The sequence below is a fragment of the Scomber japonicus genome, chromosome 6 (assembly GCF_027409825.1).
Source record: "Scomber japonicus isolate fScoJap1 chromosome 6, fScoJap1.pri, whole genome shotgun sequence".
Taxonomy (NCBI): domain Eukaryota; kingdom Metazoa; phylum Chordata; class Actinopteri; order Scombriformes; family Scombridae; genus Scomber; species Scomber japonicus.
This window is the reverse complement of record NC_070583.1, coordinates 18,852,043-18,869,238: the sequence shown is the minus strand read 5'-3', so window position 1 is coordinate 18,869,238 and position 17,196 is coordinate 18,852,043. Positions and strand designations below refer to the sequence as shown.

At 42.6% G+C, this 17,196-nt stretch overlaps 1 protein-coding gene across 2 annotated transcripts in view; it reads left to right on the top strand.

The window, feature by feature from the left end:
- Nucleotides 1–887: 887 nt before the first annotated feature.
- Nucleotides 888–17,196, top strand: part of aplp2 (amyloid beta (A4) precursor-like protein 2) — a 52,836-nt gene continuing 36,527 nt past the window's right edge. For both annotated transcript variants that reach the window (XM_053320521.1, XM_053320520.1), the window contains exon 1: nucleotides 888–1,153. In XM_053320521.1, coding sequence (XP_053176496.1) covers nucleotides 1,082–1,153 — 72 coding nt within the window. In that variant the 5' untranslated portion in view covers nucleotides 888–1,081. The remainder of the gene's footprint in view (nucleotides 1,154–17,196) is intronic.

Below are 17,196 nucleotides of genomic sequence, written 5' to 3'. Positions count from 1 at the left end.
TATCTATCTATCTATCTATCTATCTATCTATCTATCTATCTATCTATCTATCTATCTATCTATCTATCTATCTACTGGAGGGATGAACACCATTCTTCCAAAAGGTATTCTCTCATTTGGTGTTTTGATGATGGTGGTGGAGAGTACTGTCTAACACGTTGGTCCAAAATCTCCCATAGGTGTTAAATTTGGTTGAGATCTGGTGACTGTGAGGCCATAGCATATGATTCACATCATTTTCATACTCATCAAACCATTCAGTGACCCTTCGTGCCCTGTTGAGAGAGGCGTTGTTATCCTGAAAGAGACCACTCCCATCAGGATAGAAATGTTTCATTATAGGACAACTTTATATTGATATGCAGTGAATGTACCTTCTGGGACAAGTGGACCCAAATAATTCCAGTTTCCCTACAGCATACCAGAACCACTGGATCCCCTCACTGTATGGGTCAAGCATTCAGACCTGTACTGTTTTTTTCCATTGATTTGTGACCAGTCTGTTACTACTACTATGTTAAATCTTGAAGCTATAATGTAAAATAAATGTAATAAAGTAAAATATATATACTATTCGCTGTTTTAGACAAAATAAAGTTTTGTTTATTTGTACAGCACATTTTAAGAAGGCAATTCAAAGTGTTTTAAATAGCATACCTAAACATACATATAATTACAGGCAAACCAAATAGATTTATATACAATGAAAAGTATCAAATTTGATATAGGCTAACATTTTTAAAAAAGTTGGATTAAGGTTTAGTGCAGCCGGTCGCCTGGTGGCGCAGTGCGCTGTGCTGTGTGCGTAACAGGGGAAGTAGAGGAGGGAGGAGGCAGCAGAGGCAGAGCAGCCGCGCCACAGACACAGTCCACATTTCCAGAGGAGACCGACGCGCAGTCCCCTCCAACATTTTCTCTCCGGCTCGGGTAACAAAACAAGCGGAGCAGGACTCGTCTCGTTCATCGGGAAAGATTAACAGATTATTCCCAGGACTTGGTTTGCTGTTTATTCTCCCGGACACCCACCTTTCCAATATAGCTCCCAGGATATAAGTTATTTACAGTAGCATAACCCGAGAAGATGGGTTCAGTCCCAGCGATATCTGTCCTTATTTTGGGCATTGTGGTTCCAGCGCTGGCCGGCTATATTGAGGTATGTAAGTCTGAAATGTTTTATGTGATTTATGAGGTTCCATGCTTGTCTGACTTGGTTTAAAACACAAGAGTGCTTTGCGCATGGTAAATAAAAATCATTTCGGCCCATATTTTTGCCCTCCCTACACATGAGGCATTTTTGGCTAATCACTGCTGATCGTCTAAACACATTTTATCTCGCTTGATGTGACTGTAAAAATTATTTATTAGGCTCTGACTACTTTTGGCACAGACGGATTTCCACACACACGTAGCGGAAATGATCAGATTGATTTTCTCGAGTCATAATATGAGTATTTAAATAACAGGTTACGTGTGTCTTAATAGTTTTACAGCCTTGAAGCGTGGTCATAAAGACTGATATAAAATCTAGATCGTCTCAAATATGTATGAGCTCGCTTTCAGGTCAGTCTCGACCTCATTCTTGAGCACTGGTTACAGTTTGTTGGTGGGAGTTGAACAATGTGGGGAAGGTGCTGTAACAGGAATGATACTAGCGGGGTTTGCTGCAGAGATCAAATGAAAGACAACTGGCGCTTTGTCAGGCCTTTGGGGACACAGAGGACCTTTGCAAACAATATACTATCGGTTGTACTTGATAGTCATGTCCACCATGTGTGCGTGTGTATTATATACTCTAATAAGAGAGAGGGAAATCTTTAATCTTGGTATATAAACTCTAACCTCTCCTGTGTTGAACAGGATGGGCTCCTCTGACATCAGACCTGGTGATGCAGACAGGTGCCTGTCCTTAATCAACACAGTCTGTCTTTGAATGGCTTATTTTGACAGGTTGGTCCGTAGCACAGTTTGAACTGCTTAAATACTGCACAGAAGTCCATTTGTTAGATCCAAATGGCCTTCATGTAGGTCCTCCTGTACAAACACATCCACTCACACATGCACATGCTCCATAACCTACCTGATGTCCCATTTTCCAGCTGCCTCACCGGTTACTATCCACAGACACTGATGTCTGCAGTGTTAGACGTGTATGTGTGTCATCGGATAACAATGCACCCATTTTAAGAGCAAACAGACCAAACACCCACCATCCCCTCAGAGGGTAAACACAAGTCCTCCTGCTCACTGTTGAAGCAAGCATGACAAAACATTTTAACAAGACGTCTCCTCCTGGTACTGTTGTGCGCTGTACAAAGTGGTTATCAGGGAATGTTTCTCTCTCCTGCATTTGCGACAAAACCTCAGCCATTTTGAGGCAGTATTGACTGGCATTGTGTGGAGGGAAATAATGGTTATTATGTCCCCAACCAAATCTATGCTGCTGCACGTAGCTCTACAAAGACCTGTCCCCTCTGCAATGATTGCCTCCTCAGTCAACCTTCCTTACCACACAGACGTGCTGATCGATACTGTACAGACTCTCTTGAGATGATTAATGGATGAAATCAATGAATTTTCCTGATCAGTCAGGCAGATTAAATTGAGAAATTTATGGTGACCGCTGTGCGCCTTGACTGAGGGGCCTATGTTGATGATTCCTGTGGTTTAATCAGGGCTGTCTTTGTTTTATACAGTATTTTTATTTGCTGTAAATCATCACATAGATAGAATGTGGTCATCAGTGTCAGTTTTTGCCTCCAAATAGTGCCTGCAGGAAACCAGTGACTAAGTACTGAAGTGACAATAAACATGTGAGTATACACAACTGAGCACAGCTTTAAGGTTGAAGAAATGGAAGAGCCAACCAAAACCCCAAAGTGATAACTATATAAATCTAAAATAGCATTTAAAGAAACACATTTTAGTTGACTTAAACAAATGATTACCCATCCACAAAGTCCTACTTCCTTCAAGCACCAATTTAAACATTTAAGTGCCTAGTGGCTTGCCCAGTAATGAAACCAAAGCTGTGTGGTCTTTCCCTGTGTGATTCTCAGTTGTTTGAACCATGTCAGTACTTGGACAGCACCGGCTGCTGTGGAGTTGTTTGTCAGTGAAGCTGCTGGTGTGTGTAGACCGAGCCCTGCTGATGAGCTTTGTGGACACACTGAGGCAGATATTGCTGTGCCGTCATGCTGACTGCACACGCTCCCCTGGACCTTGAGCTTGAATTTACGAGATGGAGAATATCTCCTGCGAGACACGCTCACCATCCAGGCCTCGGTGGTCAGAGACCGTTTATTCCCTCTCGTCCTCCTCTCACCTTCCATTGTTCCTGCTCTCTTTGTGTATTGTGGTTGTCGTTGCTGCAGACTGGCCCTCTTGTTTCACAGTTCCTCCTCTTTAAATGTTTTGGGATTATCCAGATACTTCAGCTGTGTAAACGGTTTGCTTTTGTCAGATACCTGTGAGAGAGCCAGATTGTGGGCTTTTGTTTCTTCAGCTGTGTCCTCCCTCCTCCCTCTCATCTGAGCATTTCTGTGTCACAGGTTTTACACTCTGCTGTGGCTTCATAAAAGGAGTTTTACCCCAGTGATTTCTTGCTCTTTACTCTCTGTATCTTGCTTATAATTTAAAACCTTTATTACATTGTATCCAAAAAAAGCTCAATGGGCAAGATTTGATTTCAGTTTTTCACTTGCTTGTGGACAGTCCAGAGTGAGCAGCTGTATCTTCTCTGGAGCTCATTTAGAAAAAAGACCAAGGCTAAAACCAAATAGCAGGTTTACCCAGAGAATTGCATCACACTGAGGCATTTGCTGATATCCCTCCAACTGGAATAGGGGAATACAGAATATCTGGAACAGTTAATGCATTGAGTACATTTCATTCTCAGTTGAGTTAAGCAAGAAGAGATTACCACAGCCATAAAACACAATGTGAACATGGCAGTGTGTTATGTAACACAGCATCAAATTTTTGGGCCTGTCATAAAATGGGGGGAAAAAATCTTGTTTTCCTTCCACCACTACTACTACTAGTGTATCAACACATGTCTTAATTCAAGGCAGGAATTAGCTACTGTGGAAAAGAAGTTGTTTTATAAGAAATGCAGGCTGGCCTGTTTGCAAACATGTTTAAGTCAGAGTGGCCATCGAGTTGTGGACAAGCAGATTCAAACCACAGAAGTGCAGAAATGCTAGATACTTGTGCACAGGGAGAGGTAAGAAAAAAAATCTGTTTCAGTATAACCAGAAGAAGAAGAAAAAGACTGGTGCTGTACTTATTGCTCTTTGGTTGCAGTCCTCTTGCAGCAGCATTTTTCCTCTTATCATCTAAAGTCTGTGTGCGTGTCTGACTGTGTGTTTGTAAGTGAGTGTAGATATTAAGGAGTGCTCCTGTGTGCTTCTATGCCTCTGTTTGCTCTCGATATGGGCTGATAGTGAACAATTGCATGTGAATGAATGCTCCCAGTTGGCTGTGATTGTCGGGGCGGGTGCTATGCAGCCGTCCGTTAAAAGGGCTGAATAATTCCCTATGAGGGTCTTTTGTGTGCCCCTGAAAAGCCGGGACAGCCCAGGGTGTCGTTGACATACAAAGATGATCAAGATACAGAGGAGAGATGAGAGCAGAGGCAGACTGCTGCCGATGTTTCACGCCTGAAAAAGCCCCAAAACAACAATCAGTATTTGATAATGATCTCTCAATACATCGTTGTGGGTGGCAGAGTACTGTTAAAGTCTTGGGTGAGCAGTTTCTTCTCTCTCTTCTAAGCTGTAAAGATTGCCTCTTTGACCTCCACGTTCTGCCACGTCAATCAAGTTGAAGGCATGTGCTCCATCAGCCGAGAATCCACCTCACTCGTCCTTGAATTTGTAGATTAGCACGTAAAACCTTTGCTTTCAATTCTTGGGACAGCCCCCGTATCCCTGTGAATCCTCTTAGCGACAAGAAACACTGGGTGCTTATAGATCTGCAAAGGGAAAGGTACTAATCCCAGAGCCCTACCCTTCTCTGCCTGCTCATACGCTCAGTCAGTTTACTCCCCCACTCTCCCACACACTCAAATCAAATCCTCATTTCCATGCCCTGCAGAGGCAAACCACCTTCAAAGTTGCACAGAAAAGCAGTGAGTCACCTGTGTGTAATATCAGCGATGTCGGACGATTATTAAAGTCTGATCTGTGCTCCGTGGCCCTGTTCACACCTTTCATTAATATGCGTCGTGGGTGATCTGATCATAAGTGGACACATGGCATTAATATGCTTCTCCACATGTGTCTCGAGTGACTTGTGCTTAGATCTCACCTCTTCACTCTATATGCAAATAAACACATATAATAAACACATCATTTCCATTTACAAAGATCAAATGCCTTTTGTTGTTTCTTCCCCTGCCTAGACTGCTGCAAATTAAAAGAAGAAGTTTGCAAGATCTTAGTGTGCAACATTCTTCAGCCAAAAAGGAAATCGGACAGCATTTTTTCATGTGTACTCCATCCACAAATATCCATATTGCTTGTTGATGTGGCTTCTTCTTGATGTTCTACATTTGACGTTGTTGCTGCACAAATGAGTACATACCTTCACTTATGCAGAGGACATCCATTTACACACTACTAAAAAAACCTGGCTAAATGCGGCCCAGACCACCTCTGTGTGTCATGGGTGCATTCACATCTGTACTTAAAGTAGTTCACCTGTGATGGGATCACCCAAGATGCATTTTCATACCAGGTGTCAACAACGCCTATGACTAACAGTAGGGATATCTAATTGAATCTAAGCCCTCATTCTCCATCCTTTCATTTCCTTAAAGATACCTTCCTGCCACTTGCTACTTCTACAGTTTTTTTTATTTTTTATCTCTGTCTGTTTCTCCATCTTCCTTTCACCGCCTTGGCTGTTTCTTCCTTCCAAGCCCGTGCATGTCTCCTGGAGCGATTCCATCGACAGACACACTCTCAGCTCATCCCGGGGATTTAAATAGAGAAGCCTCATCAGGCGAGCCTTGTTCTCACGATGCCAGGCTTTGTCTCCCAGGCTCTGCGTACGCTCTAATTATCCCAAGTGAGCAGAGTTGCCTCCTTTTTTTTGCAACTGGAAAATGTGTGTTTGTGTATCTGTGTATGCCTTCGAAATATGTGTGTGTGTGTGTGTGTGTGTGTGTGTGTGTGTGTCTGTGTTTGCGCTGGAATCCTCTTACAGCCCAGCTCATCACATATTTAGTCAATTTTTCTCAGTGAGAGATCCTGGGTGGTGGGGACTTGGCGCGGAGTGACTGGGTTCAAATAGACACACTCATGGCTGCACATCGCTTAAGTTGCACCAAGCCTTCTGCCATATGTAGGCCAATCTGTACAGCCTTGACAATCCTACTCATGTACACACAGCCAAGGTGAACGCCACTACACCTGAGTCTGAGTGGTTTCAACAATAGCCAGGCACCTAACGGCTGCATGAGAATTCCTTTTGTCAGTTTATATGCCAGAGTGCTCAGGAATGCATAGCCTGAAGTGCAAACGGCTTGCTGTATTGTGCTGTGAGCGCCTCTCTTCCTGTAATAGTGCTGAGAGTGACTCTACACTCTGGCAAGTTCAGTAGACAAAAACATACCCCTTTAATCCCTTTTGAAAGGAGCTCAGCCATTTTAGACTTTATGTTTTAATGTATTTTCTGATTGAGAATGAGTAGGAAGTCATCGTAGGTGGGTTAAACCCTATCACCCCTTTCTGCTCTGCCTGTTTGTGTGTGTCTCCCTGTGGCTCTGTGACTCACTCTCGCTGCTTGGGTTTTTCTTCTCATTAATAAAATATTTAGCGGTCTATCTATGAGTTATAGTGCACTTGTATCTCTGCCTATGGCCCCCCCGTCTGTCTCTTTCTTGGTCCCTGCCTGTCCATATGTGAGGAAGTCTGAGCCTGCTGTCCCCTCCTTGTCTTACCCAGGTGTGTACCTCTCATTTTTATAAGATCAGTGAGTCATCCACAGGCTCAAGCGAGGCCTGTGCACTGATTGTATGCCTTTTCTTCTGTGTGCACAAACTAGAATAGAATGAAAGTAGGCATCTAAGAATAAAATATCCAGTTTAACTGTGTGGCAACCATTATTTCCCACTTTTTGCATGCTCAACTGCACCAGAAAAGAGAGAATGTAAGAAGAGAATAAACTACTCAAGGGCTGTTTTTTTTTTTTAATGTGTGTCTTTGTGTATATGTGTGTATCTATCCTTTTCTCTGGATATGCATGCAGCATGCTAGGAGGCGACTGTTTGTTTTGTGTCTTGGCATCACGTTCGGCATCCTTCAGGACAGGATTGAGGACAGTCACAGCCACAGTGTCTTTTTTTTTAGTGCTTGTTTTTGTTTGTGGTGATTTGAAAAGCCATAAAAATTCCTGTTTGATAAGGTTTATGTTTAACTTATCTGCATTGCCAGGTATGAGCACTGAGTGGCCACAGTTTTAGTGTGTGTGTGTGTGTGTGTGTGTGTGTGTGTGTGTGTGTATTGCCTTGATAAGTTGCCTGGATGACTGGCAGGCTGCCTTGCTGCTGAGCAATGCTGCACAAATACTCTATCTGCTGCCAGGGAAAACAGAGCATGTTAGTTCCAGTTCCCTCCCTGTCCGTTTCTCTGCTTCCTGAGCTTCCTGAGCTTCCTTCATATCTATCCCCTCTTTCCCCCTGCCTGTTATGGAAATGGTATCATCCAGACTGGAACCAAGGGCGGCAAGGAGTCCATCCTGTCTTTTTTTATTTTTTAAATTTTATCCTTTTTCTTCCTCATGAGAGAGGGGGGAAATTAAAATGTCAGAGCGGTAAGAGATAGAAGCAGTGCAGTGTAACTGTATACCCCCAGAGAGAGAGGCCTGTGCTTCTGCTGCTGCTGGTACTCAAGCTATGTGACGGCCCTGTTAGCAGCCTGTCTGATACAGCAGTTTCTCGAGGAGAAGGTGGCCAAGGACAAACATCAGCCCTGTAGGGTGGCCCACAAGGGACACAGATGTAACAAAGGAAAGATTTCACGTTCGAGAGAAGGATGAGGAAAAGGGGGAGAGGCTATAGAATGTTTCGCTTTGGATTTGTGAGAGGAAACAAACATTTTCACCTCTTTGGAGTTTTTCCCCCAGCTTGTATTTAAGCTTTTACTTTTGTGCCCTATAATCAATTCAATGAGGGGTGTTCATGCGTGATGAGGAGCTAGATCCTGATCTGAGGTCTCCTCCCTGCCCTCACAGAGGATATAAAGAGAGGGAGGTGTTTATGTGTATAATTTAAGCAAACTGCGAGAGAGAGAGTTAGAGCCTGGCTGTAGTTCATAATTTCCTGAATCTAAAAAAGAAAGTGGTGAAATAAAGGACACAGTGATATGTGATATTTCACATAGGGAGCTGCTGCACATGCTCTATCTTCCCATCAGTCTATGTTTATCTTGATATACTCTTCACTAACTGCAATCTACAGTTTTATCATCCAGAAACAAAAACCTCGTAGTGATCAGGAAGTAAAACAAATAATTGCAGAACTTCAAGTTGTGATTATTTTCATTGTTTATTAAGCTGGTATGTTTTCCCTTATATTCAGTAATATATACAGGTTACAATGTTGGATGCAAATATTAACCATGGCTAAAGAAGTAATCCCTGTGAGCTAAAACACTGGCTTCAGACACTCGGTTTCCAATGTTGTTGTTTTTTTCATTTTCAGCCTGAGTTGATGACAGCTCATGATGGATTTTTTATATAGTCATATGCAAGTTCACTGTTCCACTCTGCACTCCACTAACATTATGAGGTTTTACCATTGTTTTGGGGGTAGTCACACCAAGCCATGAATTGAGATGTGCTGGCACTCACACTGGGTGTGTTTTTCCATGACGCAGAACTTCAAAGTAAAACAAGCTGTTAGAGGTGTGCTGGTTGTCTGTAGCTCTTCATCAAACAACATCATCATCACAGTGGCTGTTTCTGTTTGTACTTTCCCTCCCTGCATTATTCATAAATTATCTGCTGAACAAAGAGCTTCAAATATCTGTTGTTGTGTTGACTTCATTGTAGCACGGCTAACGAAGCTCTGCTAATTCATTTCCTGTAAACAATAAAAGTCTCCTGTAATTTAGTAATTTAAAAGTTTTTAATGTGAAGCAGATGTTGGGTTTGCTTCAGTGGTAACTTAACACGACTCTGATACGTTTTGCCCCTCAGCAGACTTCCTGAGGCTAGCCAATCAGAACAGAGGGGGGGTCTTAAAGAGACAGGAGCTAAGACTGCCTGTTAGGAGACAGAGGCTGAAAAGAGGGGCTGCATAAATGGCCAATTTTTTTGAATTTTGAATTATTCAAAGCTACTCTAGTGGAGCCCCAGAATGAAATAGAGCTGGAAATAAGCATAATAGGTCCACCAATTAAGGGGTTTAGTCTGTAAAATTCACAAAATGTATTATTTTTTCAGGTTGCTTGTTTTGTCTGATCAATACAATATTCCATTCACTATGTCATGATACAGAAAAGCAGCAAATCCTATCATTTGAATGATTCAACAGATTCATTAAGTATAAAAATTATCAGTTAATTTTCAGCTGATCACCGTATTGATTAATCATTTAACTCATTTTTTCCGCACTAGACATTTCCCAAGCATGTCTCATTGCTGTGTGTGTGTGTGTGTGTGTGTGTGTGTGTGTGTGTGTGTGTGTGTGTGTGTGTGTGTGTGTGGCATGCTTTGGGGCCTAATTGTAGGCAGCATACTTAGCATTCTGCACCAGGCCTCCCACAACCCAGACCTGGCAGTGGTTGAGCTATGACCCTGATATTATCCATTTAGTATCTCTTATTAATTCTCTTACTAATGACCAGTAGAGGTTTCCATTATATGTCACGAGAAGTTATTAAAAGACACTCATGGGGAAACGGATTTTTTGCATCAAACAATTAATTCTGAGCACTGCCACATCACAGGTTGAAGGACGGTATTTGAAATCATGTGGAAATTCTGTGTTACAACCATTGCCATTATACATAACAGTGCCCTAAATTGGCACTTTTTTTCACTACTCATGAATGTTGCAGCCGTGCACCTCTATCAGCCATTTTGATCTGAGATAAAAACTAATCAAGCACTCTAGAGAATTCCATTAGTTTGATGAGATATGAATATAGCTCCAAGCGAAAATCTGAAATAGTCTCCTGTTTTCAGACAAACCCATTAAAAGTCATTTGATCTTCTGGGGCTAATTATAGAGCCTTCTGAGCAAGCTAGCTGTCTTCACCGGACTCCACCTCCTCCATAACAGCTCCCGTCAGTGTTCATCACATCCCGTCCTTATGTTTCAGGAGCCTATTTATCATCACAGTGCTATTATCGAGGTGCTGGAAGCTGAGAGTCGGACATTGCTGCCCAGTCATGCGAGTGCGCAGGGGTTTGTCAGCCTCGTAGTCACCATCATCGTGCTGATTTGGATTTGGATTTGAGATCTCTCCCAGACAAATTACAGGATGCTGCAGAGGTCTGACTTGGGCCATACTCTGCAGGGAGACACAGGAGGTGGGGGAGCAAGGTCAGGCGATTGACAAAAAGAGAGTTTAGTCGACAGGCTTAGAGACGAATGCTACTACTGTGAAGTGTGCTGTGAAGTCTATGTTATGTTCTCCACTAGTCTGATTGAAATCCCTCCTCCCTCCCTCTCTGCAGAGAGGCAGAGGGAGGGTAGAGCAGGGCTTAATGACAGATAAGCATATCTACATTACATTCATCATTTTCCCCTGGTAAAGATGGCTTCCCTTGCATTGCCTGGAGCAGAACAGGCTAATGCAGCCATGTGGTTTATGTCTCTGCTTCACTGCTCGGTGTCTGCAGGGGGAGAAAGAAGCAGCAAGGATCTCTGCAATCAGAGAACAGATTCATTTAAAATCAGCTTGGGTGGTCATGGGAGGGTGGCACTGCATGCAGGGACCAGAGTCCAACTCAGCTGCAGTCTGTAACTTACCTCTGCGTTGTAATGGGTTGGTTGTTGTCGCAATAATAAACATTTGTAGGCTATACGGTGATCATGAAAAATGATTGTGATAATACATTTAATACATTCATACTCGAATGATTAGCAGAAATTGTTATTGATAATACATTTTCGGTCCATCTATTTTCCCAGTAAAATGTAGCATCATGCTTCTTGATCTCTATTGAAGCCAAAGATGTTACAATGAATTATGGCATCAAAGTCAAATAATAAGGTCAACAACTTTTTCCTCTCTTTTAGCATTCCCACACAGTACATCTGTCACCCACTGTCATGTCATGTTGCCAGATCTTTTGGAAACATTGCTACGTGTCCTTGGTCTCCTTCTTTCTCCTGTAGTTCTCTGGCTGGTCTCCTGAACCAGTGGCCTTACCACAACTCATGGCTGCCTTGTAGTGACTGAATGTGATATTTCCATGTTGTCCTTGAGACTGTTTTTCTCTGCCCGCTCTCAATGTCAGCTCCCACTGAGCAGCATTCCCCTTACAGTCCCTCTGATTTAGATACAGTGCTCCTCCCCCCTCTTCTGTCGCTGCCAAATGTACTGCACAAATTTTAGGGCAAATTGACTATTTTATGTTCTACTTTGTTCGCTGGAACAGTCTGTCCTTGTGCTTCCCTCACCCACTCCCCTTCCTCTCTCTTTATCTCTCTCTCTCTCCCTCTCTCTGCCATGTCTTTATTACACCTCTCACCTCATCGCCGCTTTCCCCTTTTGCTTCCCCAATTTCTCTTTTGCTTGCTCAACAATTACATGCTCATTAACTGAGGGACTCCGGGCAGCTGAGAGAGATGTCAGTGACAGGGCTGGAGGCCTTGCTGAGGTGCCCTGTTACTGTGGTTCCTTTATTGACAAGTCTGCCTGCCTGTCTGCCAGCCTGGTCCTGTGAAGCAGCCGCGTGATGCTGCATGCTGATGAGCAGAGTCATCCAGCAGGAAAATGAAAAAGCGGGTGTGGGAGTGACGGAAGCAAGGGTGCAGCATTATGGGTTTTTTGGGGTTCTTTTTCAAATTTGGTGTGTAAGAGAGGAAGAGAGGCAAGAGAAAGTGAAGTGAGCACAGGTCATTTCTCCCAAATCCCCTCTTCTCAGCACGGGAGATTAGGCGGCTGTGTTCTCCGACAGACGAGAGCGAGAGAGGCACACTCCTGTGTCTAATCCTCCTCTTTTAAACTGCTGAGAGTGCAGTACAAAGTGGGGAAAGAGTCAGCGTCCACATAAAGCAGTCCGCGGAAAACACAGGCCCATAGTTCAAAACAAACTGAGCCCCGTCTAACAATCGCCTAAGCTCTAAATCTCCCGTGTAGCCACTGCCAGAGCAGAGCCCACCGCCGACTTTTTCCCGCCCACCTATCACTTCTCAACAGGCTCTCGTTCCATCACATCACCTGAAATTCCCAGCAGAAAGCTAGCACTGTGTCAGAAATACCCCTTGCAACCCTCATTAACTTCTCTGCTTTAGTGATGTCAGGCTTAGACACACACACACACACACGTGAGCGATACACACCGTGTACACACACGCACACCCATCCCATCCCTCCCCTTCTCCACTCACAAGCTATATAGACCTCCCACCCAGCACATTGAGGCTTTTAATAAATGGACAGGCAATGGCCAATTTAATCATGCTAATGTGTATGTTACAGTGGGCAGCTTATCGGCTATGTGATCTCCATAACGGCTCACTGAGAGGGCTGGTGGCAGAAGCTGCACGAGGAAGAATTTAAAAAAACGTTTAAAAAATGTCAAACTAAGGGAGGGAAGGAAGCAATGAGGTGAAAAGAAGAGAAACCTAGTCAATTTAGTCTCCTGAAACAAGCTAATGAAGACAGCAGCTCTGATTCCCAGTGAAGAGAGAGACATTAGAGAAAAAGAAAACAGAGGAGATCATTAGGCAAAAGCAAATCTTTCCTATTAAAATAGAGGAACCTGCTCAAGCAGAAATGGAAAACTGGATGTCATCTCAGGATAAATGCATTGTTTGACTTAGTGGTGAGGCTAGTTGTTCTGTCTATTTTAGTGGTAAACATCTGGCACAGTGATGTCAAGAATGTAATCCGCTCTAGGCCACGTGGACGGTAAGCCTGGATAGAGAGGGCTGAGAGGGTCGCCAGCTCACATGGCTCTGAGCGAGAGAGACAGACTGTGAGAGAGAGAGAGAGAGAGAGACAAGCAGGTGGGGAGGTAAATATATAGATATAGTTGAGGCAAGAGGAGATGGGGCACAAAGAGTTGTCCAGAGTCCTCAAAGTGAATAGAGATGAAAGGAGGGAGATAGAGAATTGAAGGGGTTGCTCACGCAGAGAGAGAAAGAGGGAGAGAGGGAGAGCTTTTAGTGGGCAGGCAGAAAGAATGGCTGATTGTACTGACAGGAGCACTGCAGGAGAGGCAGGCATGCTCAAATCTGTCATCAGCAGCACACCATGCAGCTGTGAGGCGGCTGCAGAAAACTTCACCTTAAAATGGACCTCAATCATCACACTCCTCCAGTCATTAATGCAAAATGAGAAGCAATTATATTCTTCCTGCAAGAAACTGTTTTTACACTCCACCTCTTTATTTATGCAATGATGCACCTGCGTAGCTTAGCAACTAAACAACAAGCCCTGGGTAAAAACTTGCTGTAATTATCTCTTTATCGCTGCTCTACACACTTATCAGTTATTTCTCTGTTGACTGGCTTTAATGCGGATACCAACCATCTCTGCAGGCAACAGCACACGCCTTACACTCTGATTTTTTTGTTTTGCTAAGTCATATTTTTGTGCCTTTTTAAAAAAAAAAAAAAAAAAATCACTGATGATGATGTAGGCTCAAATCCAATCAAGTCTTTCTTCTATTCCAATAAAGCTCCCAGTCACAATTACTGCAGTCATGAAGCAATCAACAATTTATAATGTGTTATGCTACTTTTCAGTTCTCTTCTCTCCTTTTTGACTTTTTTGCTGTTCTTTACAAGCCAACGCAGGAGAAAAGCAGATGAATATTTAATTGTTAATCATTATTGAGATAGGTAAGATATAGATAACAAGTTTACAGAGTCCATGTTTTATTGGATCTTCTGCCCTGCCTCTCCAATTCAGCTCATATTCCTTAATTCTTTGTTTGCTTCTTCCCTGACATCGGCTGACAGTGATTGGACTAACGAGGAAGCTGTAGTCAAGCCCTTGCTATCACTTGACGTGTCTCTTTCCGAGTTCGGCAGCATATACTGTAAATAGTACACTCCAAGCAGAACTGAAAGAAATTCTTAATTCCTCTTTCTTCATCCTCTGTGTTTTATGGCTCCTGCTTCTCAGCCAGCTAGAAACCAATCTGCTCTGTATCCACCTAATCTAACCAGGTAGACAGAAAAAAAAAGCAAATGCAGTATTATGATGGCTGTGTGTGATGGGGCTGGAGAGGTGGACAGAGAAGAATATTATTCCAGGGAGATTCATGCAGCCTGAAAAATCTGTGTCAAGATGGGCCGTGGGGGAAATGGCTCTTTGGTCCCCTCATGCTCTGCTCTGTAATGCTGTCCTAGCTTCACCGGCCGCTGCTGTCCTTGGAATAAAAGAATAATGAAACACAAGATGCAGCAGGAATCCTGATGTCGGCCGTCAGGCGTGTGTTCACTGGCAGGCATCTGAACAGCAGCTCTGTGTGTCTGTCTGATGCGCCCCAGATAACAGCTGAGAGAAAGATGGCAAGGCCACACAGTATTGACAACACTGGGTGTCTGAGAAAATATGTCAAAGGGAAAAAAAACTGTGTGAGGAAGGGAGGGGAAAGGGATTGAAATGAGGACTGAGGACCTTTGCTCTGTGATGTCACAGCGTGGCTTAGCTATTAAGGGCTTTTTTTCCCATGACTGGCTACACTTTGGTCCCTACCAACATTATAAATATCTGAGGTGCACCTTTGCATGTGTTAATGGGTTCTTTGGTTTGTCTCTGTGAAAAAAGCCTGACTCATAGGAACTTCACAATCTTCACAGTCTCACACAAAGACTTTTTTATAATATAACTATTTGCATTGTAAGCAAAACAAAAAACCCTGCCGCAAGGCTATTTCTTTATTTTTATCAGAGCTCAAGGACCAATTAAACTCAGTTGATGTGTGCACCGTGAACAAGTCAGCTAAGCTCCCTGGTTTCCTTTCCATGTTTTCCAGCAAATAAAATTCACGTTCAAAGGTGGGGAAACACATGAAGTTTCTTGTCTGCACTTGCAACTCCTACTGGTTGGTCAGGGTGTTTGTGCAGCAGGGTGTGTAATGTGGAGATATCATGAATCCCAACGATAAAGCTTTTGACAGGTGAAAAGAAGCAACTGAGAACATCATGTGTCACAAGAGTAGCACACAGCTGTCTATGCTGTCCCCTGGCTGACTGTAGAGTTTTATTTCATGAAAGACTGCAGCAATATCCAACCCTAAATGTGCTTTTTTCAACTCATCACACTTATTGATAACTATACTACAATACCACAGCATTGAAAAATACATAATCTCATTACATTTCTCTTATTTCTTTGTCAAAACCTAGTTGCATAAAATAAGCTACCTACAATAAAACCAAGTTGCTCGCCATGTGAACCTGATGTGACAGCATACCTTGCACATCTGACTCACTTTAAATCCCTAATTAGACACTGAAAATAAATTAAATGGGACAGAAGTAGGTTAGTGCCACTTTTAATCAGTCGTCTGACAAGATTTTTCATTTAAGAGAATGGTATAAACTACCTTTTTTTGCATTAAAATCCCCTCTGAGCTCTCATTTACAAAACCCTCTAAAGAAGGAATATGGTTATAATTAAAATACCACTCAACCCAAATTTTTTTATCCTCATGCTTTTCAAGTGTGTATTTCCCTCTCTCTCTGGACAAGCTCCACTGGCCAGGGCGGGCCTGGAAGACAAGACCCCACTGGCCCACCAACCGGAGCCACTTATAAATAGCCTAGACACACCTTCTCCCCAGTGAAAAGGCAGTGTGCCACAGAAAGAAAAATACTTTGCTCTAATTAACAGTCTTTCTTGGCCTAGTATCTCTCCACTTCACTACATTAACATTTACATGGGGGGATTTTAGTTGATACTCATGTTTACAGCCACTTAAAATGAACACATAGAATAATTGCTAGATCATAATGATTACAAGCAGCCTTCAGCGAAGAGTGCTGGGGTGAGAGCGACAGCGCCCCAACAATATTCCTGAGATAATAATGATGTAAGAGAGATGTGCAAGGGAAAGAAAAATTAAAATATGAACTAAATATAGATGTTGAGGGCTTCTGTTTTAGGAGAGCAAGATGCAGTAGAGTACAGCAGAGGAAAGAGAGATTTGAGAGAGAGGATCTGATTGAGCAGTGAGAGGGTCAGATGAGGTTCCTCTTGAAGAGATTAATTTTCAGGCTTTGACAGAAAATGTGAAGTGACTGACTCACAATTCATCCTGGAGGTGATATGAATGTGTGTGTGTGTATAACGACTGGCTGTAAATCATGTTTTTAAGACATTTCACTTTTTAAAAAAACAAACAAAAAAACCCATAAAAATCATCACAGTGGCCTCAGATGCAAAGTTAGGGAGTCTGCAAAGTCATTAGGACACATTGTCTGGAATCCATTGATTTTCATCTCAATTCAATAGTTGAAGTGGTTTCGTAGTCTGGTGTCTGGCTGCAAAAAGCCAAAGGTCAAATTATCCAAGAACTCCAGTTTCACTTATTAACTCCAGTTTCACTTATTTTCCAACAGACTGTTTCAGTTATGCTGTCTATATATTCGCTGGACAACTGAGAAAAACAACATTTTCTCTCCAATTATTCAACTGAATATCCAGTACAGATCTGCATCTGTTTTCTTGCTTGTGGTGTTCCACTGACATTCATGCAGATGGCATAAATACTGTTTCAGGCTAAATAATGCAACAGACTGGCAACATTTACCATATTTATAGTGTACTAGCTCTTTGAAGAGTCTGGTTATAAAACAAGGATATTTAAGAGAAGGTATTTCACTTGTATCAAAGATGGGAAAAAAATATTAAAACAACATATAGCTAAATTTGAAAATATTTGTTATTAATACAACTTAAAAAATCTCACACCTGACTGTATCATTACCTACTTCCCAGAATCCTCCAATTCACATCTTGCTCTTTTGAAAGTTATACTGTACTAGCTGCTTGAAGAGCA